The 24,360-nt window shown below is 38.7% G+C and overlaps 1 protein-coding gene across 1 annotated transcript in view; it reads right to left on the bottom strand.

Moving 5' to 3' along the window:
- LOC128654016 (interleukin-18 receptor 1) overlaps positions 1–24,360 on the bottom strand; it is a 227,354-nt gene that overhangs the window by 45,404 nt on the left and 157,590 nt on the right. Inside the window, exons 3-4 of the mRNA XM_053707659.1 lie at positions 19,937–19,996; positions 17,898–18,033 (exon numbers count right to left, since the gene is read on the bottom strand). Coding sequence (XP_053563634.1) covers positions 17,898–18,033; positions 19,937–19,996 — 196 coding nt within the window. The remainder of the gene's footprint in view (positions 1–17,897; positions 18,034–19,936; positions 19,997–24,360) is intronic.

The following is a 24,360-nucleotide window of genomic DNA, read 5'->3' as shown; positions in this document are numbered from 1 at the left end:
AAAAACATACATAGCGCAATAATGTATAACAATTGAAGATGTAATGAAATTATGCTTACCAATCGGTCAACGCATTTCGGCCCGTGATAGGCCTTTATCAAGACTGGCTGGTTGCTAGGTACCACCACCCTCAGGCTTATAGGGGTCTAGTTGGCGCGGGCCCACCCTCTCTTACTTTTTCAACAAGATTCCCCAGTGGCCATTCCTGTCCCTGTTTCCCATGATGATACTACTAAACCTGGCATCAAGGTGGACTCTCCTGTTTTTGACCCTGGTATGGGTATTCCTTTGTTTAACCCGGAAATGGGAGTAATAATACTTAATCCTGAAGATAGCCATGCCCTCTGCTCAGAAGTGAGTATGGTTCTTGGCTCTAAAGTGGATCTTGTAAATGCTTTGTTTGTGAACCCTGAACAAAGCCTTGCCCTCTGCTCAGAAGAGAGTATAGTTCCTGGATCAAAAGTGGGTTCTTTTTCTTTTTCTATAGTTGAACCTGATCCTAGTACAAGTATAAGATGATTAAGGTCTATAGTTGACCGAAACGTTGTTGCTGTATGCTGTGATGTCTCACCAATAAAAGATGTATGATGCATAACTGAGGTGCTGTGGCTTTTCTCTGGATTTTATAGCACAAGTATCTCAGCAAATGTCCAAAATTTGGACCCTCATGTTTCTAACCCTAATGAGGCCATACTAGTCTTCAAAAAAGCACTGAAAGTGACAGCACCTATTGTACCATGTAAGTCTTATGACCCCTTCTGTGCTCTATGTATCAATGAGCTCTACCGGTTGTATAGTGAATAAAACACTCCCATGGGCCTCCCTTTCCCCCTCACCTCACCTCCACTTCTCTGGTCACAAGTGATTTAAACCTCCGCTCAAGCGAGTAGCCAGTCCACAGGGAACGATAGCGACTATATACTCCGCTTATCAAGCACTTGCAATCAGCCAGGTATTCAAAGCCTTTTAATTGCTGACCTTTGGACGACTCCGCTCCCCTCTGTGGCTCACTCACAAACCGCGTGTGACATCATCAGTCGTCTCCAGCTCCGGCATCCATTCTCTATCCATACCAATGTTTGCTTCGTGGGTTGGGTGGGAATAATGGGTGCAGGGACCAGACATCCGCTGATATATTGTGCAATCCTCCATTTCACAAAATCCAAGGAAGTACAGGTAATAAATAAGATGCACTCGTAGTCATGGATGCAATAAAAGAAAACTTTATTGGAGAGTTCATAAAATATCCTTATGACAGGATTACATCTGGTATTCAAGCGGCAATGTGGGTGGTTAGGAATCCACTCCAAGGACTGTCTGCTGACGTGTTTCGGCTCAAAAGGCAGTAATCGTAGCTGCAGTCTATGATCCTCATTAACCTCTTATGCGCTATAGTGCATATTGATTGGTTAAAATCATTACCCGGAATGGAGTTCTAAACAAACCCATTAATTCAGTTGTTACAACACACCATAACACTACTTCATTATTAAAGGTAGTTATATTGGAACTTGTGAAACATAAACATACTTTCAGTTGCATAATTATGTGCAGAGAGAACTCAGATGACATAGTTGGTTACACAAATTCAAACCATTATCTTAAAGCATACAACAATCCCACATTAGAAACAATTTCTGAAAAATCTCTTTTTAAGAACAGGCTTAACACCTTCTGAGTCAGGGAGCCTCTGTAATAAACAGCCCTTTATAAGAATTTAGACTAAGACACACCATAAACAAATATATACGTTATTATAGATCTTAAAATCTGACTAAACTCATGTCCCAACATACGTATACAGATACAATTGCTATTTATAAACCACAATCACCACACCCTTACAGTAATATTTATTATGATATATCTAACAAAAATTGTGAATCTTACCATGATAAGACCCAAGACCTCATTCCAAGAAGTTAATAAGGTCATATTCTGAGTTGAGCCCATCCAACACTCTGGTCCTGAGTCTGTGAATCCAATAAACCTCTCTTTTGGCCAATAGTTTGTCCCTATTCCCTCCTCTCTCTTTTCATTTAACCACTACAATGATAGTCCACCTCAAAGAATCAGCACTTTTGTTATGCCACTGCTTAAAGTGCTGTACCAATGGGGTGGTTAATATTCCAGCTCTTATGCTGCATAAATGCCCCCTTATTCTATATCTGGTCTCCCTAGTGGTGAGACATGCATATTGGACTCCACACTCAATACAGGTGAGCAGATAAACAGTATAAATTGTTCTACATATAAGTGTAGCCACTTGCAATGTACAGCATGTGAGCATTTAGAATCAGGAGAGGGTTTTGAGAGCATGGTCACTGGGGGAAAAATTAAACACTTTTCCTGTTTAAATTGTAGAACAATTTATGCTGTTTATCTGCTCACCTGTATTGAGTGTGGAGTCCAATATACAGGTCTCACCACTAGGGAGACCAAATATAGAATAAGGAAGCATTTATCCAGCATAAGAGCTGGAAAATTAACCACCCCATTGGTACAGCACTTTAAGCAGTTGCATAACAAAACTGCTGATTCTCTAATTCTAACCGACTATGTAATCTCAGTTCTCTCTGCAGATAATTATGCAACTGAAAGTATGTTCATGTCTCACAAGTTCCAATATAACTACCTTTAATAACTAAGTAATGTTATAGTGTGTTGTAACAACTGAATTAATGGCTGTGTATAGAACTCCATTCTGGGTAATGATTTTAACCAATCAGTATGCACTATAGCGCATAAGAGGTTAATAAGGATCATAGACTGCAGCTACGATTACGACCTTTTGAGCCAAAACACATCAGTAGACAGTCCTTGGAGTGGATTCCTAACCACCTACATTGCCGCTTGAATACCAGATGTAATCCTGTCATAAGGATATTTTATGAACTCTCCAATAAAGTTTTCTTTTATTGCATCCGTGACTATGAGTGCACCTCATTACCTGTACTTCCTTGCATACTAGTCTTCAAGCCTCTTGTCCATGAACAAAGATTTGACGTTAGCACACCTGTCCTCAGTTTTTCTGTCCTCAAACCTTGCCCTGGTGTAGGCATTTTCTGAACCATGCTCTGGAGTGGGCATTCCTGTACCTGATCCTACTGAGGATATTCCTCAACTTTACCATGGAGTGGGCATTCCTGAACCTTGCCCTGGAATGGTCATTCCTTTACCTGATCCTACTGAAGATATTCCTGAACCTTACCCTAGCATGGGCATTCCTTTACCTGATCCTACTGAGGATATTCCTGAACCTTGCCCTGATGTGGGTATTCCTGAACCTTGCCCTGGTATGGGCATTCCTTTACTTGATCTTAGTGAATACATTCCTGAACCTGGCCCCATAATAGGTATTCATATACCTGATCCTAGTGAGGACACTCTTGATTCTGAATCCAATAAGGACACATTTGATATTGAACCAAAAGATGGCAAGAACTGGTAAAATCTTGCACTCTACACTCCTATCTCCTACTTTGAAGAAAGCCCCGCTATTGGGTTAGAAGTTGCTATAGCTTTTTATTTTGGAGTATATCTAATCCTCAGCCAAGAGGTTAATTCTGAGGGTACTCAAATCTCTAATCCAAAAGTGGAAAATCTGGTTTACAATCCAGAATGCTGCATCTCTATTTCTGAAGTGGAGGAAAGTCTATTCATATGTTTAGGACTGGGTGCCTTTTCATTGGCTATGTACATAGTCATCTGTCATGAAGTACATTCGTGTATCAACCCTAAGGATGATTCCGTGGTTGGAAGCTCATTGTATGTTACATTCAAGCATTCTCATGATGACTACAATAAAGATGACTTCAAGTTTTACTCTCATCATTTTCAAGATCTTTTGATACCGGAAATCCATGGCCTTCACATAGTCATTTTTCTTTTTCAAGAGATCTCCAACCCTCCTTTTTTTATTTTTGGATTGGACTCACTACCTCCATGCAGCTATTACCGTCTCTCCATGTCATTGTTGTCCTCTCTCCATTTGGATTGTGTTGGGCGCCCGGAGATTGCCTTTAAGGAGGGGGTTCTGTAACATATACCTGCCTGATATAAATGTCCCTTTAAAACTGCCTTCCCTGCTACTGACAATCATACTGTTTGGGGAGTATCTGCATTCAACTTACCTACCAAATAATTAATCATTCATGCGCCTGATTCCCTCAGCCTCTTTTTAAATCATCTCCGGCCTAATGCGCATTGCATTAGCTTTAAAGTTTTGTTCCAAAACAACAGAGGTCTGTGACTGTTCTCTTATGGATTTTACCAGCATATTCAAACTACAGCCTTTTTAAGTTTAGCAAAAAATCATCTAATCGCAAGTATTCCATATAATTCCATTTTGTTTCCTGGACACTGCTACTTAACAAACTCTGAACTTATTCTAAAATGTCAAGTATGCATTTATTTATAATCACTCTCTAATTGCTACAACAGCATCATACTCACTGCTACAAGTTGTCATAGCTGAAATATCCTCCTGCAAATATATTAATATATTCAGAACTCTGCATCTATGTGTTTAGTTAAACAGCATTCATGTGATTCTACTATATATGCACAAACAGTATTTAATGCCTTAAACTTGCACTTTGTCTATCACCTGTGCTGCTCTGCTTATTACTCTGACATACAGCTCTATATAATATTATGTACTGTGAAACTGCAGCAACTCTTTGCATCTATGAGTCACAATCTTCTACCAGTTAACTCTGAAGCCAGAACATCTTACATTGCTATTTTTTTCACTCATGAATCCTGCAGCTACTCCTATTAACTATAAGTCACAGTATCAATTTATGTTTCCATTGAAGCCAGAATATGTTGTATACATATGTTTTACTCTCCATGAATTCTAAAATAACTTCTTGCAACTATGAACCACAGAATATCATCTATCCACATCCAGGATACTCTTCCCTGGGTCAGGGGTCGGTGTCTCCAATTCCCTACCACTGCCCTAAGGGTCTGTGTCCTGAGTGCATATACACCGGAACATGACAGACTTGCACTTATGGGCTGCAAAAATATCTGGGACATAATATCCTTTAGAGGGATTTTTTAGGCAGGATGCAGGCACTGTGTGACAGGAGATGAGGGGTTAATACTTGGATAATGGTATTCCCTAATTTTGGGTTTATTTTGAAACTATCGTTTGGAGGCGCATGAGGCTTAAATTATACCTCTAGCTGATCTTGCCTTTTATGTTGTTAATTCATGTGAATATGAATTTGGGGCTATATGATTTGTGTCCAGGTGAATGCACATCTCCTTATTATTTAACTGTTGGTCCTCGGGAGAACATTAGCTGCACTTTGTTGGCGGGCTGTTAATGTGTCGTCTATCTTTCGCTTTCTTAAAATCCTAGCAGAGCGGTGCATTCTTTTCAGTGATTTACATAATGGTGTTCGAATTATTCAGTGGGCAGTAGCTCAAAATTGCTGTCTGTTTGCCATCTATGTCCCAGGAGTGGACAACTGAGAAGCGGATTTCATGAGCCGACAGAAATTTCACCCCGGGCAGTGGGCACTCCATCCGGAGGTGTTCTCCAGCTTAACTCTCAAATAAATGGTGCCAGAGTTGGATCTGTTGGTGTCTCGGCAGAATGACAAGCTTCCAAGGTTTGGTTCAAGGTTAAGAGATCCATAGGCCACTCTGATAGAGGCTCTGGCAGTCTCTTGGGACTTCAGGCTAGCTTACCTGTTTCCTTTGTTTGTTCTTCTTCCACGTATCAAAAAAGGAGAGAGCATAGGTGAATCTATTTGCCCATGCATGGTCTAGCAGGATCTCGTATGTAGACATAGTTGAGATGTTTCCTCTCCCTCTGTGAAAACTGCCTCTAAGGAAGAATCTTTTGTTGCAGGGTCCCTTCCTTCATCCAAATCGAATTCCTCTGAAACTTACTGCTTGGAGATTGAATGTTTTCATTCTGTCGTGGTTTTTCTGAGTCGGTCATTGAGACCATGATTCAGGCTCGCAAGCCAGTTACTAGAAAGATTTACCATAGGATATGGTGCAAATATATTTTTTTGGTGTGAATACAAAGACTACTCTTAGAGTAGGGTCAGTATTCTTATAATTTTGTCCTTTCTACATTAAGGTCTGGAGAAAGGTTTCATCAGTTCTCTGAAGGTTCCGATTTCTGCATTTCTTTTTTTTTCTGCATAAGTATCTGGTGGATGTGCCAGATATGCAATCTTTTGTCAGGCCTTGGTCAGTATCAGGGCTGTATTTAAATCTGTTGCTCCTTCTGGGAGCCTTATTTTTGTTCTTTCATTTTTGCAGCATGCTCCATTTGAGCCATTGCAGTCCATAGATATTAAGTTTTTATCTTGGAAGGTTTTGTTTCTTCTTACTATCTTTTCTGCTCAGAGAGTGTCGGAAAACTCATCTTTGCAGTGTGATTTGCCTTATCTTTCATGGCGATGAGACGGTTCTTCTTTCTAAGTTAGGTATCTTCCTAAAGTGGTTTCGGACAGAATTTTAATCAGGAAATTGTTGTTCCTTCTCTTTGTCTTAGTTCTTCTTTTCTGAAGAACGTTTGTTGCACAACTTTTACTTAGGCTTAGCTGACTTAGGCTTGCGGGTGCGCCAAATGCTACACTTTATTGCGTCATTCTTGGCACAAGAATTTTTTGGCGCGAACGGCACGTCCGTTGACGCAAGTTCGTCATTTCCAACGTCGTAATTGATGCAGATGTTTCACACAGGGTTGCGTCGTTAGTGACGTGAGTGTGTCATTTCCAGACATGGTTGGCGCCAAAAAAATGTTAAGTTACGTTATGCGTCATACTTGGCGCCAAACTTTTTTCATTATTTATTTCCCCATTGCCGTTTGCCTCTTGCCTTTTTCTATGTTAGAGGGCTATGCTATTTGCATTTTTTCCCATTCCTGAAACTGTCATATAAGGAAATTGATAATTTTGCTTTATATGTTGTTTTTTCTTTTACATTCTGCAAGAGGTCTCAATCTGATCCTGCCTCAGAATTATCTGTTGGAACTTTGTTGCCTGACATCGGTTCTACCAAAGCTAAGTGCATTTGTTGTAAAATTGTGGAGATTATTTTTCCTAATGTCATTTGTAACAGTTCCCATGATAAACTTTTACATGCAGATAGTGGGGGGTAGTTATCAACGCGTCTACTTTACCTGCCTTCGCCGGCCCAATACGCCCACCTAAGCTCGCCTACCATCGCCGCCGCGGACCTGCAAAATTTCACCTGTTATCAATAAAGCTGTCAAAAAGCCGCGCACCAAGTACGGGGCGATGAGCAGCCGACTGTGATAGTTATCACTCATCCGATCTCACTGCTCTTTGGCTTTTTCCCAGCTTTATTGCTAGCCTGTCACTAAGCACCCACACTAACTACACTATTCTACCCCCTATACCGGCGCCCCCGGAGCCCCCCGCAACTAAATAAAGTTGTTAACCCCTAAACCGCCGCTCCTAGACCTCACCGCAACTCTTATAAATGTATTAACCCCTAAACCGCCGCTCCCGGACCCCGCCGCCACCTACATTATACCTAGTAACCCCTATCCTGCCCCCCTATACCGTCGCCACCTATAATAAAGTTATTAACTCCTATCCTGACGATCCCGGACCTTGCCGCAACTAAATAAATAGTTTAACCCCTAATCCGCCGCTCCCGGACCCCGCCGCAACCTATATTAAACTTATTAACCCCTAATCTGCCCCCCCCTACCCCGTCACCACCTATAATAAATGTATTAACCCCTATCCTGCCCCCCCTACACCGCCGCCACTGTAATAAAATTATTAACCCCTAAACCTAAGTCTAACACTAACCCTAAAAAACCCCTAACTTAAATATTAATTAAATAAATCTAAATAATATTTATCTTATTAACTAAGTTAATCCTATTTAAAACTAAATACTTACCTTTAAAATAAACCCTAATATAGCTCCAATATAAATAATAATTATATTGCAGCTATCTTAGGATTTATTTTTATTTTACAGACATCTTTCAATTTATTTTAACTAGGTACGATAGCTATTAAATAGTTATTAACTATTTAATAGCTACCTAGCTAAAATAAAGAGAAATTTACCTGTAAAATAAAAACTAACCTAAGTTACAATTACACCTAACACTACACTATACTTTAATAAATTATTTCTATTTAAAACTAAATACTTACCAGTAAAATAAACCCTAAGATAGCTACAATATATTTAATAATTACATTGTAGCTATTTTAGGATTTATATTTATTTTACAGGTAACTTTGTATTTATTCTAGCTAGTTAGAATAGTTATTAAATAGTTATTAACTATTTAATAACTACCTAGCTAAAAGAAATACAAAATTACCTGTAAAATAAATCCTAACCTAAGTTACAATTAAACCTAACACTACACTATCATTAAATTAATTAAATATATTACCTACAAATAACTACAATTAAATAAACTAACTAAAGTACAAAAAATAAAAAAGCTAAGTTACAAAAAATAAAAAAAATAAGTTACAAACATTTAAAAAATATTACAACAATTTTAAGCTACTTGCACCTAATCTAAGCCCCCAAATAACAAAGCCCCCCAAAATAAAAAAAATCCCTACCCTATTCTAAATATAAAAGTTCAAAGCTCTTTTACCTTACCAGCCCTTAAAAGGGTCTTTTGCGGGGCATGTCCCAAAGGATTCAGCTCTTTTGCCTGTAAAAGAAAAATACAACCCCCCAACATTAAAACCCACCACCCACATACCCCTAATCTAACCCAAACCCCCCTTAAAAAACCTAACAATAACCCCCTGAAGATCATCCTACCTTGAGTCGTCTTCAGCCAGCCAACCATCGATGGAACCGAAGAGGAGATCCGGAGCGGCAGAAGTCATCATCCAAGGGGCGCTGAAGAAATCTTCCATCCGATGAAGTCATCATCCAGGCGGCGCTGAAGAATTCTTCCATCCGGGCGATGTCATCTTCCAAGCGGCGTCTTCAATCTTCATCCATCCGGAGCGGAGCCATCTTCAGACGAGCCGACGCGGAGCCATCCTCTTCTTCCCGACGACTACCGACGAATGGATATTCCTTTAAGGGACGTCATCCAAGATGGCGTCCCTTCAATTCCGATTGGCTGATAGGATTCTATCAGCCAATTTGGAATTAAGGTAGGAAAAATCTGATTGGCTGATTGAATCAGCCAATCAGATTGAAGTTCAATCTGATTGGCTGATCCAATCAGCCAATCAGATTGAGCTTGCATTCTATTGGCTGATCGTAACAGCCAATAGAATGCGAGCTCAATCTGATTGGCTGATTGGATCAGCCAATCGGATTGAACTTCAATCTGATTGGCTGATTCAATCAGCCAATCAGATTTTTCCTACCTTAATTCCGATTGGCTGATAGAATCCTATCAGCCAATCGGAATTGAAGGGACACCATCTTGGATGACATCCCTTAAAGGAATATCCATTCGTTGGTAGTCGTCGGGAAGAAGAGGATGGCTCTGCGTTGGCTCGTCTGAAGATGGCTCCGCTCCGGATGGATGAAGATTGAAGATGCTGCTTGGAAGATGACATCGCCCGGATGGAAGAATTCTTCAGCGCCGCCTGGATGATGACTTCATCGGATGGAAGATTTCTTCAGCGCCCCTTGGATGATGACTTCTGCCGCTCCGGATCTCCTCTTCGGTTCCATTGATGATCGGCTGGCTGAAGACGACTCAAGGTAGGATGATCTTCAGGGGGGTAGTGTTAGGTTTTTTTAAGGGGGGTTTGGGTTAGATTAGGGGTATGTGGGTGGTGGGTTTTAATGTTGGGGGGGTTGTACTTTTCTTTTACAGGCAAAAGAGCTGAATTATTTGGGGCATGCCCCGCAAAAAGGCCTTTAAGGGCTGGTAAGGTAAAAGAGCTTTGAACTTTTTAATTTAGAATAGGGTAGGGAATTTTTTTATTTTGGGGGGCTTTGTTATTTTATTAGGGGGCTTAGATTAGGTGTAAGTAGCTTAAAATTGTTGTAATATTTTTTAAATGTTTGTAACTTAGCTTTTTTAATTTTTTGTACTTTAGTTAATTGTATTTAATTGTAGTTATTTGTAGGTAATTTATTTAATTAATTTAATGATAGTGTAGTTTTAGGTTTAATTGTAACTTAGGTTAGGATTTATTTTACAGGTAATTTTGTATTTATTTTAGCTAGGTAGTTATTAAATAGTTAATAACTATTCTAACTAGCTAAAATAAATACAAAGTTACATGTAAAATAAATATAAATCCTAAAATAGCTACAATGTAATTATATTGTAGCTTTAATAGGGTTTATTTTACAGGTAAGTATTTAGTTTTAAATAGAAATAATTTATTAAAGTATAGTGTAGTGTAATTGTAACAGGTTAGTTTTTATTTTACAGGTAAATTTCTCTTTATTTTAGCTAGGTAGCTATTAAATAGTTAATAACTATTTAATAGCTATTGCATCTAGTTAAAATAAATTGAAAGTTACCTGTAAAATAAATATAAATCCTAAAATAGCTACAATATAATTATTATTTATATTGTAGCTATATTAGGGTTTATTTTAAAGGTAAGTATTTAGTTTTAAATAGGATTAATTTATTTAATAAGAGAAATATTATTTAGATTTATTTAATTAATATTTAAGTTAGGGGGGTGTTAGGGTTAGGGTTAGACTTAGGTTTAGGGGTTAATAATTTTATTACAGTGGCGGCGGTGTAGTGGGGGGCAGGATAGGGGTTAATAAATTTATTATAGGTGGCGACGGTATAGGGGGGACAGGATAGGGGTTAATAGGTATCATGTAGGTGGCGGCAGGGTCTGGGAGCGGCGGTTTAGGGGTTAATACATATATTACAGGGAGTGCAGAATTATTAGGCAAATGAGTATTTTGACCACATCATCCTCTTTATGCATGTTGTCTTACTCCAAGCTGTATAGGCTCGAAAGCCTACTACCAATTAAGCATATTAGGTGATGTGCATCTCTGTAATGAGAAGGGGTGTGGTCTAATGACATCAACACCCTATATCAGGTGTGCATAATTATTAGGCAACTTCCTTTCCTTTGGAAAAATGGGTCAAAAGAAGGACTTGACAGGCTCAGAAAAGTCAAAAATAGTGAGATATCTTGCAGAGGGATGCAGCACTCTTAAAATTGCAAAGCTTCTGAAGCGTGATCATCGAACAATCAAGCGTTTCATTCAAAATAGTCAACAGGGTCGCAAGAAGCGTGTGGAAAAACCAAGACGCAAAATAACTGCCCATGAACTGAGAAAAGTCAAGCATGCAGCTGCCAAGATGCCACTTGCCACCAGTTTGGCCATATTTCAGAGCTGCAACATCACTGGAGTGCCCAAAAGCACAAGGTGTGCAATACTCAGAGACATGGCCAAGGTAAGAAAGGCTGAAAGACGACCACCACTGAACAAGACACACAAGCTGAAACGTCAAGACTGGGCCAAGAAATATCTCAAGACTGATTTTTCTAAGGTTTTATGGACTGATGAAATGAGAGTGAGTCTTGATGGGCCAGATGGATGGGCCCGTGGCTGGATTGGTAAAGGGCAGAGAGCTCCAGTCCGACTCAGACGCCAGCAAGGTGGAGGTGGAGTACTGGTTTGGGCTGGTATCATCAAAGATGAGCTTGTGGGGCCTTTTCGGGTTGAGGATGGAGTCAAGCTCAACTCCCAGTCCTACTGCCAGTTTCTGGAAGACACCTTCTTCAAGCAGTGGTACAGGAAGAAGTCTGCATCCTTCAAGAAAAACATGATTTTCATGCAGGACAATGCTCCATCACACGCGTCCAAGTACTCCACAGCGTGGCTGGCAAGAAAGGGTATAAAAGAAGAAAATCTAATGACATGGCCTCCTTGTTCACCTGATCTGAACCCCATTGAGAACCTGTGGTCCATCATCAAATGTGAGATTTACAAGGAGGGAAAACAGTACACCTCTCTGAACAGTGTCTGGGAGGCTGTGGTTGCTGCTGCACGCAATGTTGATGGTGAACAAATCAAAACACTGACAGAATCCATGGATGGCAGGCTTTTGAGTGTCCTTGCAAAGAAAGGTGGCTATATTGATCACTGATTTGTTTTTGTTTTGTTTTTGAATGTCAGAAATGTATATTTGTGAATGTTGAGATGTTATATTGGTTTCACTGGTAAAAATAAATAATTGAAATGGGTATATATTTGTTTTTTGTTAAGTTGCCTAATAATTATGCACAGTAATAGTCACCTGCACACACAGATATCCCCCTAAAATAGCTATAACTAAAAACAAACTAAAAACTACTTCCAAAACTATTCAGCTTTGATATTAATAAGTTTTTTGGGTTCATTGAGAACATGGTTGTTGTTCAATAATAAAATTAATCCTCAAAAATACAACTTGCCTAATAATTCTGCACTCCCTGTATAGTTGCGGCGGGGACCGGGAGCGGCGGTTTAGGGGTTAACATATTTAATATAGCTTGCGGTGGGCTCCGGGAGCGGCGGTTTAGGGGTTAATCAGTTTATTAGAGTGGCGGTGGGCTCCGGGAGCGGCATTTTAGGGGTTAATCAGTTTATTATAGTGGCGGTGGGCTCCGGGAGCGGCGGTTTAGGGGGTAATAACTTTATTTAGTTGCGGCGGTGTATGGGGGGGCAGATTAGGGGTGTTTAGACTCGGGGTACATGTTAGGGTGTTAGGTGTAGACAGCTCCCATAGAAATCAATGGGATGTCGGGCAGCAGCGAACATGAACTTTCGCTATGGTCAGACTCCCATTGATTCCTATGGGATCCGCCGCCTCCAGGGCGGCGGTTTGAAAACCAGGTACGCTGGGCCGGAAAAGTGCTGAGTGTACCTGCTTGTTTTTTGATAACTCGCAAAAGTAGTCAGATTGTGCCGCACTTGTGTGCGGAACATCTGGAGTGACGTAAGAATCAATCTGTGTCGGACTGAGTCCGGCGGATCGAAGCTTACGTCACAAAATTCTACTTTTGCCGGTATCTAGGGCTTGATAACTAAGGCGAATCAGCCTCGCCACAAATACGCTGAGGAATTCCAGCGTATTTGAGGTTGACGGCTTGATAACTACCCCCCATAGTGTCTATCAGTAATAGTACATTGCCGGTTGCAGTTCCTTCAACTTCTAATGTACATGATATACCTATGAATTTTAAAGAATTTGTTACTGTTTCTATTCAGAAGGCTTTGTCTGCATTTCCACCTTCTAATAAGTGTAAGAAGTCTTTTAGAACTTCTCATAAAGTTGATGAAATTTCAAATGACCGACAACATAATGAATTATCCACCTCTGATGAGGATCTATCTGATTCAGAAGATCCTTCCTCAGATATTGACACTGACAAATTTACTTATTTATTTAAAATGGAGTATATGCGTTCTTTGTTAAAAGAAGTGTTAATTACTTTGGATATTGAGGAAGCTAGACCTAAACCAGTAAACATTTAAATTCTGTTTTTAAACCTCCTGTGGTTACTCCAGAGGTTTTTCTTATTCCTGATGCTATTTCTGATATGATTTCTAAGGAATGGAATAAGCCGGGTACTCCTTTTAATCCTTCTGCAAGGTTTAAAAAATTGTATCCTTTACCAGCAATTTCAATAAAGTTTTGTGAAAAAATCCCCAAAGTTGATAGGGCTATTTCTACTCTTGCTAAACGAGCCACTATTCCTATGGAAGATAGTTTTTCCTTTAAAGATCCTTTAGATAGGAAGCTTGAATCTTATCTAAGGAAAGCCTATTTATATTCAGGTCATCTTCTTAGGCCTGCAATTTCTTTGGCTGATGTTGCAGCTGCTTCAACATTTTGGTTGGAGAATTTAGAGCAGCAAGAATTGGATTCTGACTTATATAGCATTTTTCGTTTACTACAACATGCTAATCATTTCATTTGTGATGCAATTTTTGATATTATCAAAATTGATGTTAGATCCATGTCTTTAGCTATTTTAGCTAGAAGAGCTTTGTGGCTCAAATCTTGGAATACCGATATGACATCTAAGTCTAGATTGCTATCTCTTTCTTTCCAAGGTAATAATTTATTTGGTTCTCAGTTGGATTCTATTATTTCAACTGTTACTGGGGGAAGGGAGTTTTCTTGCCTCAGGATAAAAAAACTAAGGGTAAATCTAAGGCTTCTAATCATTTTCGTTCTTTTTGTCAAAATAAAGAACAAAAACTATTTCATATTGGAAGCCTTCCTCAAATTGGAAAAAATCCAAGCCTTTAAAGAAACCAAAGCCAACCCCTAAATCTGCATGAAGGTGCGGCCCTCATTCCAGCTCAGCTGGTAAGGGGCAGATTAAGGTTTTTCAAGGATGTTTGGGCAAAGTCTGTCCAAAATTAATGGATTCAGAGCATTGTCTCTCAGGGGTACCGAATTGGATTCAGAGTAAGACCTCCTGTGAGAAGATTTTTTTCTCTCACGCATCCCAGTAAATCCAGTAAAAGCTCAGGCTTTTCTGATGTGTGTTTCAGACCTGGAGGTTTCAGGGGTAATTATGCCGGTTCCTTTTCAGGAACAAGGTCTAGGGTTTTATTCAAATCTATTCATTGTCCCAAAGAAAGAAAATTCATTCAGACCAGTTCTGGATCTGAAAATTTTGAATCGTTATGTAAGAGTACCAACTTTCAAGATGGTGACTATAAGGACTATTCTGCCTTTTGTTCAGCAAGGACATTATATGTCTACAATAGACTTGCAGGATGCTTACCTTCATATTCTGATTCATCCAGAACATTATCAGTTCCTGAGAGTCTCTTTTCTAGACAAGCATTACCAATTTATTGCTCTTCCATTTGGGGCCTAGCAACAGCTCCAAGAATCTTTTTAAAGGTTCTGGGTGCCCTACTTTCTGTAATCAGAGAACAGGGTATTGTGGTGTTTCCTTATTTGGATGATATCTTGGTACTAGCTCAGTCTTTACGTTCTGCAGAATCTCACATGAATCTACTAGTGTTGTTTCTTCGAAAACATGGTTGGAGGATCAATTTACCAAAAAGTTTCTTGATTCCTCAGACAAGGGTCACCTTTTTAGGTTTCCAGATAGATTCAGTGTCCATGACTCTGTCTCTAACATACAAGAGACATTTGAAATTGGTTGAAGCATGTCGGCACCTTCGGACTCAGTCATTACCTTCAGGGGCTATGTGCATGGAAGTTTTAGGCCTCATGACTGCAGCATCGGACGCGATTCCTTTTGCTTGTTTTCACATGAGACCTCTCCAGCTTTGTATGCTGAATCAATGGTGCCGGGATTATACAAAGATATCACAATTAATACCATTAAATCCCAATGTTCGACACTCTCTGACGTGGTGGTTAAATCACCAGTGTTTAGTTCAAGGGGCTTCTTTTGTTTGACCAACCTGGACTGTGATCACAACAGATGCGAGTCTTTCAGGTTGGGGAGCTGTCTGGGGATCTCTGACAGCACAAGGGGTTTGAGAATTCTCAAAAGGCGAGATTACCAATCAATGTTTTAGAACTCTGTGCAATTCTCAGAGCTCTTCAGTTTTGGCCTCTGTTGAAGAGAGAACCGTTTATTTGTTTTCAGACAGACAATATTACAACGGTGGCATATGTCAATCATCAGGGTGGGACTCACAGTCCACAAGCTATGAAAGAAGTATCTCGTATACTTGTTTGGGCGGAATCCAGCTCCTGTCTAATTTCTGCAGTTCATATCCCAGGTGTAGACCATTGGGAGGCGGATTATCTCAGCCATCCGACTTTACATCCAGGGGAGTGGTCATTTTCTCAGATTGTTCAGATGTGGGGTCTTCCAGAAATAGATCTGATGGCTTCTCATCTAAACAAGAAACTTCCCAGATACCTGTCCAGGTCCAGGGATTCTCAGGCGGAAGCAGTGGATGCGTTGACACTTCCTTGGTGTTATCAACCTGCTTATATCTTCCCGCGTCTAGTTCTTCCAAGAGTGATCTCCAAAATCATCATGGAACAATCATTTGTGTTGCTGGTGGCGCCAGCATGGCCCCACAGGTTTTGGTATGCAGATCTTGTTTGGATGTCCAGTTGCCAACCTTGGCCACTTCCGTTAAGGCCAGACCTACTGTCTCAAGGTCCGTTTTTCCATCAGGATCTCAAATCATTAAATTTGAAGGTATGGAAATTGAACACTTAGTGCTAAGTCATAGAGGTTTCTCTGACTCAGTAATAAATACTATGTTACAAGCTTGTAAATCTGTCTCTAGGAAGATTTATTATCGAGTTTGGAAGACTTACATTTCATGGTGTTCTCATACATTCTCTTGGCATTCTTTTAGAATTCCTAGAATTTTACAGTTTCTTCAGGGTGGTTTGGATAAAGGTTTGTCTGCAAGTACTTTGAAGGGACAAATCTCTGCTCTTTCTGTTTTATTCCACAGAAAGATTGCTACTCTTCCTGATATTCACTGTTTTGTACAGGCTTTAGTTCGTATTAAGCCTGTCATTAAATCAATTTCTCCTCCTTGGAGTCTTAATTTGGTTTTGAGGGCGTTACAGGCTCCTCCATTTGAGCCTATGCACTCTTTGGACATTAAACTACTTTCTTGGAAAGTGTTGTTCCTTTTGGCCATCTCTTCTGCTAGAAGAGTTTCTAAGCTTTCTTCTCTTTCTTGTGAATCTCCTTTTCTGATTTTTCATCAGGATAAGGTGGTTTTGTGGACTTCATTTCAGTTCTTACCTAAGGTTGTGAATTCTAACAACATTCGTAGGGAAATTGTTGTCCCTTCCTTGTGTCCTAATCCTAAGAATTCTTTGGAAAAATCCTTACATTCTTTGGATGTGGTGAGAGCTTTGAAATATTATTTTGAAGCTACTAAAGATTTCAGAAAGACTTCTAGTCTATTTGTTATATTCTCTGGTTCTAGGAAAGGTCAGAAGGCTTCTGCTATTTCATTGGCTTCTTGGTTAAAGCTTTTGATTCTAAAAGCTTATTTAGAGTCGGGTCAGGCCCCGCCTCAGAGAATTACAGCTCATTCTACTAGATCAGTCTCCACTTCGTGAGCTTTTAAGAATGAAGCTTCAGTTGATCAGATTTGCAAAGCGGCAACTTGGTCCTCTTTGCATACATTTACTAAATTCTACCGTTTTGATGTATTTGCTTCTTCAGAAGATGTTTTTGGTAGAAAAGCTCTTCAGGCAGCTGTTTCAGTTTGATTCTTCTGCTGATGTTTTAAGTTTTTCTTTTCTTCATGAGAATAACTTATATTTTGGGTTGTGGATTAATTTTTCAGCATATGGCTGTTGTTTATTTTTATCCCTCCCTCTCTAGTGACTCTTGCATGGAGTTCCACATCTTGGGTATCTGATATCCCATACATCACTAGCTCCTGGACTCTTGCCAACTACCTGAAAGAAAACATAATTCATGTAAGAACTTGCCTAATAAATTAATTTCTTTCATATTGGCAAGAGTCCATGAGGCCCACCCTTTTTATGGTGGTTATGATTTTTTTGTATAAAGCACAATTATTTCCAGATTCCTTTGTTGATGCTTTTTACTCCTTTCTTTATCACCCCACTACTTGGCTATTTGTTAAACTGAATTGTGGGTGTGGTGAGGGGTGTATTTATAGGCATTTTGAGGTTTGTGAAACTTTGCCCCTCCTGGTAGGATTGTATATCCCATACGTCACTAGCTCATGGACTCTTGTCAATATGAAAGAAATGAATTTATCAGGTACGTTCTTACATAAATTATGTTTTCTTGCCCTTTCACTTTGTCTACACTACAAAAAAAAAGGGGGAAGGTAAAACAATTTCACACACAGTGGATGTTCATCTTATGCTGGTTATCGCACAATAATTGGTAGATACAGATAAATGAGTTTGAAACTACAATTATTATACAGATGAAAAGTAAATTCAGTTTACTTACTTTGTGTATGTAGCACATGTTGTTTTTATCTCGTCTGTGCAGTCTATCACGGTATCATTTTGATATACCCAGTAGTATAAAACTAAATCAGGGTTACTTCCAAGAAAAACTTTACATTCAAGTGTCAAATTATGTCCTAAGAATGAGAAGAGAAATGAGTAGGCATGATGTAGTACTGTAAGTTCCAATGAGTGCTGCCATAAGGTTACTTAACGCTTCATATTACCTTAATTAGGTACCCCTCAAGTATTTTCTACCCAAGTATATTGTAAAATGTTTTTATCCAAAACTGAAATGCACTTGTGTACATTTAAGTTTCGACTACTATGTACCTTTAAGAAGACTAGTTGTGATTTATTTACTAGCTAAATCATTTTCTATATTTGACCTAGATTGCAAGTGGAGCTCAATAACTTTGGCTACACATTGAAAGACACATTTTACTGCCCTCCCCCCCAAATAAATTAGATACTCTGCCATTATGGCTTCTTAAAGGGACAGTTTACGTCAGAATTTTTATTGTTTAAAAAGATAGATAATCCCTTTATTACCCATCCTTCAGTTTTGCATAACCAATATGGTTATATTACTCAAATGTTTTACCTCTTTGATTACCTTGTATCTAAGCCTCTGCGGACTGCCCCCTTATTTCTGTTCTTTTGACAGACTTACATTTTAGCCAATCAGTGCTGACTCATAAATAAACTAGCGCTGTCTAGCTGTGAAAAACTATTAAAATGCACTCATTTAAGAGGTGCCTTCAAGAGCTTAGAAATTAGCATATGATCTTACCTAGGTTTATCTTTTAACAAAGACTACCAAGAGAATAAAAAATTTGATGATTAAAGCAAATTAGAAAATTGTTTAAAATGGCATGCAATATGGATAGCGCATCCTGTTCTATCAATAGCACTCCACTTGTAACCAAGGCCATATTATGCTCCAATACCACTTGCATTTTTACACTGCTGTTACAGGTGGATGGATATTATTTATCACGCAGTAGTATGGTGCATGACACAGTACTCATGTTGGGTAGCTGGGATGTGTAATTTCTCTCAGGTAATAGATTTCCATGAGGGACTGTACTACAATTATTTATGTCAGAAGAACATGTGCAAAAGCCAATCAGGCGCACAATTTCTGTTAGGCAGTGGAGTTTTTCATTTATTCCTAAATCAGTTTTGGGTGTACTTTAATGAACAATACCAATAGCTAAAAGTTAAAACCAGGTTATCAAAAGCATAAAATAAGAATTTATTGCGCAAGTTTATTGAATACATTTTAATCAGTACATTGTATTAGTCACATTAAAATGCCTTTGAATGGAAAAGTTAAACAGGGAATGTGCATGAATGCATTTAAATTTGAACTAGAAGCATTTTTGCAATATACTTTAATTAGCAAAAATGCTTCTAGTAAAAGTTATTCGTTTTCCAGTGGCATACGCACATATCCTGTAAAGGCCCGTGCACCAGTATTCTACTCTTTCTCAGAAAATCAGAGGTGGTTTGTATAACACAAATTATGTCTTCAGGAGCCATATATACACCACCTCCAGCTCTCTAAGCAGGCATGGGGGCCAATTTACTAAAGTGCGGACCGACATGATACGATGTAGTGTATCATGTCTGCCGCAGATCGATAAATGCTGACAGCATACACTGTCTACATTTATCATTGCACTACCAGTTCTAAACTGCTTGTGCAATGCCGCCCCCTGCAGATTCGAGGCCAATCAGCCGCCAGCAGGGGATGTCAATCAACCCGATCGTTTAGGATCGGGCGGATTGAAGACCGTTGCTTCAACTGCTGTTTACGGCGAGCCTGAAGACTCTAGTGGAAACAAGGGAAACAAGCTCCATTTGGAGCTTGAAAATTCGGCCCCATGGTGTTACTGGTGCACGGGCCCTCACAGGATATTTGCATATTCTGCAGAAAAAAAACAGTAATAACATTTAGCAAAAGCATTTTAATTCATAATTCATAAGTTAATTCTAGCATAGAATCAGTAGTATAGTTGCTGATATCATACTTACCCAGTTCTGTATACACTGTTTCACTCCCTCCATCACCTAATATCTGCGGTTGCAAAATTTCTTTATAAAGAAAAATAAAAATTGTGAGTTAAAATAGTGAACTAGAACAGGGTGTTATATGTTTTTGAATGGTCAGTTCACACATTAATTTGCTTGTTTATATAAAAAGACAAAATATATCTAATTTCACATTTTTAAAATATGAAACTTTGTAACCACCATTGGAATGTCTGCTGTGTTTGAAATGCAGTGTTTGCAGTTTTAAAAAGGTTAATCACAAAATAGCTCTAAATGATATGGAATTGTTAAGTTACATGGAGCACAAAAATATTAGCGGTATTGAACACTAGCACAGCTCAATTTAAATCAATAGCGCTGGTTTTACAAGATGAAAGTAAAATAATTTTGGTCTCTTTATTAAGATGCAAACAGAAAACACAGGAACTATGGACACAAAATATAAAAAACACAACATTCAGAGCAAAATGGCTTCTTCGGACAAAAGTCAGTATTTATTGTGACCTTACTTAGCACTAAGCACATCTTGAACTCTTTTGGGGAGACTGTCCTGAAGTTTTCTGAAGTAATCTTCTGGTATATTATACCAGGTTTCTTTCAATACTTCCCAGAGTTCTTCTTTAAATTAAAGTTGTCTTTTATTTTTTCCCTGCCCAGGTGATCCCATACTGCCTCTTTATATTCAAGTCTGGACTCTGTGGAGGCTACCTACAAGACTGTCAGTGTTTTATCAGCTTTTTTTCTCTCCAAATATGAGTTCACTGCATTAGCACTGTGCTTGGGATCGTCATCATGCTAAAAAATAAAACCATTCCCAATCAGGTAATTTCCAGAAGGAATTGCATGATAAATTAAAACCTGTCTGTACTTTTCAGCATTCATGATCCCATCAATTCAGACAATATCACCAACACCACTGGCAGAAATACAGCCCCAAACCAGGACAGACCCTCCATCATGTTTCACTGAAGACCGCAAGCACTCATTTATCCATCTCTCCTTCTCTTTTTTTTTAATACTGCAATCAAATATCCTGTATTTTCGTGTTGTATTCTAAGACTGAAAAATAATTATAGATGGTTATTATACCATTGCTAAAACAACAAATCTAGTGGTGGCCTAAGACTTTTGCACAGTACTGTGTATATATATATATATATATATATATATATATATATATATATATATATATATATATATATAAATAAAGAAAAATTGCAATATTAAATAACATTTATTAAATATATATATGTGTGTGATTGTGTGTGTGTGCATGTGTATACATGTGTACACATTGGTACATATGTATGTATGTGTGCACATACCTATGTAAATATATAAACACACATAAACACATACAATATATACACATGTATACACATATACTGTATACTGTACATGCACACATACAAATAAGCACACACATATATACACTTCTGAGCCCTTCCTAATCCAGCACCTTAACATATACCCTTTAAAACCCTTGTTATACATTTATTTAATTAATAAACATACATTTTATATTTAACATGCATATATATGAGTGTAAAACTTTAATTTAATATGTTTTAATTTTTTTTTATTCTGGCCCTAACACTTTACTTCAAGTTTTAAGTCACGTTTACAAATAATATTTAGCACGGCCACAATATCCATAAGAGTAGAGTTTAGTTCACTTTAAAAGCAATGTTGGCCGACCTAAATATTCTCTTCTAATTCTTCTTTACAATGGACTTGTAATATTAATGTGGGGGCTAATCCCAGAGTGGTCCGGTGATATTGATATCGCACCCTGTGCTATCAATAGCACTCCACTTGTAATCTATGCCATTATTGGTTAAAGGGACATAATACCCATGTGTAAAATAACTTGAAAGTTATGCAGTGTAACTGTAAAAAGATGACAAGAATATATCACCTTAACATCTCCATGTAAAAAAGGAAGATATTTTACATTTAAAATTTCTTCAGCTCATAATAGTAAGTGCTGTGTGACCAGATATGCTGTAGCTCCTGGCCACTGTATGTTAAAAAACAAAACAGCCAATACGCTTCATCAGTACTGATGTCATACTTTCCTTTACTGTGATCTCATGAGATTTCACTGAAATCTCGCAAAACTTCATAGTAAGCTTCCTTAAACTGGGAAGTGAAACAGACATCCCATCTCTCCTGGAAGTTCCGGGAGTCTCTCGCATTGTAATAGCGGCTCCCTGACGCTCGTAAATGAAATAAAATATCCCGGAAACACGGCTGTGCTGGGATAGGAAATGAATTGATGTTAAAACAAATCTCCCTTGAGCAGATATAATATACCCAGTCCAGCTCCTGACCCCCGTCCAAATATAAACCCAACTGGCACCGATAGAGGGATCTATCTTATTTAGTAGGACATATTTTTGTCGCCCTTTTAATGACTAAAGCTGTGCTGTAGCTGTGCATTCAGGAAGGTGTTTAGTGCAGACATGTGGGGCCCCATTACATATGCGGCATCGTCCACAAAAGCAGGCGATGCCGATTTTTGGTATCCTATATACAGCGCCGCATATAAATGCGGCATGTATATTTCACCCATCGCCCGCAATTTCTACTCCCATAGGCTAACATGGGACCGCGTTGCAAATCAGTATCCAATATCCAGTGCAATGACTTACGTGGCGAAAATGGAGAAATCTTACTCCATTTTTACCTCGCCATAAAAGGCAGCCGTAGCAGGCCTTGCGCTGAGTATGGGAGCACCGTAACTCCCGAAAATGCCTGCAAAAATAAACTAACACCTAACACATGCACAATGTCTATCTACCTGTCAACCGCAATCCCCCACCCCAATAACTAATAAAGTGTATTAACCCCTATATCCGCCATTAACCCACAACGCAATAAACCCATTAAAACTATTATCCCCTAAACCACCAAAGCCCTCAACACAATAAACCCATTAAAACTATTAACCCCTAAACCACCAAAGCCCACAACGCAATAAACCCATTAACACTATTAACCCCTAAACCGCCAAAGCCCACAACGCAATAAACCCATTAAAACTATTAACCCCTAAACCGCCAAAGCCCACAATGCAATAAACCCATTAAAACTATTAACCCCTAATCCGCCAAAGCCCACAACGCAATAAACCTAACCCCCCCTAACCTAACACCCCCTAAATGAACCCAAGTTAGATAATTTACAAAATACTAAAGTTATTATTAAATTTAAAAAAAACTAACACTAATTTAAAAATACAAATACGTATAAATTAAAGGGACAGTCTAATAAAAATTCTGGTGTAGACTGTCCCTTTAAGCTACAATTACAGAAAATAAAAAAAATCTAAGATTACAGAAAATAAAAAAGAAAATTACCAAATTTTAAAAAAATTATACCTAATCCCTATGAAAATAAAAAGCCCCCACAAAATAAAAACAAACCCTACTCTAATAAACTACCAGTAGCCCTTAAAATGGTCTTTTTGCAGGGCATTGCCCCAAGATAATCAGCTCTTTTACAAGAAAATACACAACCCCCCCAACAGTAAACCCCCCCCCGAAATAAAATAACCTTACACTAAAAACCCTAAACTACCCATTGCCCTGAAAAGGGCATTTGTTGAGGATTGCCCTTAAAAGGGCATTCAGCTCTTTTACTGCCCACCCTATCTAAATAAAATAAAAAAAACCCTATTCAAATAAGCCAATAGAATTTCAGTAGCTCTCATCCTATTGGCTGATTTGAACAGCCAATAGGATTTGAGTAGCTTTCATCCTATTGGCTGATTTGAATTTGAAGAATCAAATCAGCCAATAGGAATTCAAGGGATGCCATTTTTAATTGCGTCCCTTGAATTCTCTATCCAGTGTGCGGTGAAGATCATACGAAGAGGATCCTCCACGCTCCATGGCTCCGTGGTCGCCGGTCTTCAGTTCCAGGGTCGACGGTCTTCAGTTCCAGGGTTGCCGGTCTTCAACTCTGCGGTCTTCAGTCTTCAGCTCTGCTCCGCGGAGGATGTTCCAGGGAGAAGAAAGAAGAGGTCGCCGCTTGGAAGAAGATTTCCCCGCCTGGAACAGGACCTTCTCCGCTGGACTTCACGAACGGTGAGTAGCAACCTGGGGCTTAGACTTAGGGTTTTTTAAGGTTTTTTTTATTTTTTATTTTATTTAGATAGGGTGGGCAGTAAAACAGCTGATTATCTTGGGGCAATTCCCTGCAAAAAGCCCTTTTAAGGGCTACTGGTAGTTTATTATTATAAATTATATTGGGTGTTTTTATTTTGGGGGGACTTTTTTATTTTCATAGGGATTAGGTATAATTTTTTAAAATTTGGTAATTTTTTTAATTTAATAGTAACTTTAGTATTTTGTAAATTAGGTAATTTGGGTTCATTTAGGGGGTGTTAGGTTAGGGGGGTT

This window comes from Bombina bombina, chromosome 3, assembly GCF_027579735.1.
Source record: "Bombina bombina isolate aBomBom1 chromosome 3, aBomBom1.pri, whole genome shotgun sequence".
NCBI lineage: Eukaryota > Metazoa > Chordata > Amphibia > Anura > Bombinatoridae > Bombina > Bombina bombina.
The sequence above is the reverse complement of the archived record's forward strand: the minus strand, read 5'-3'. Positions and strand labels throughout refer to the sequence as shown.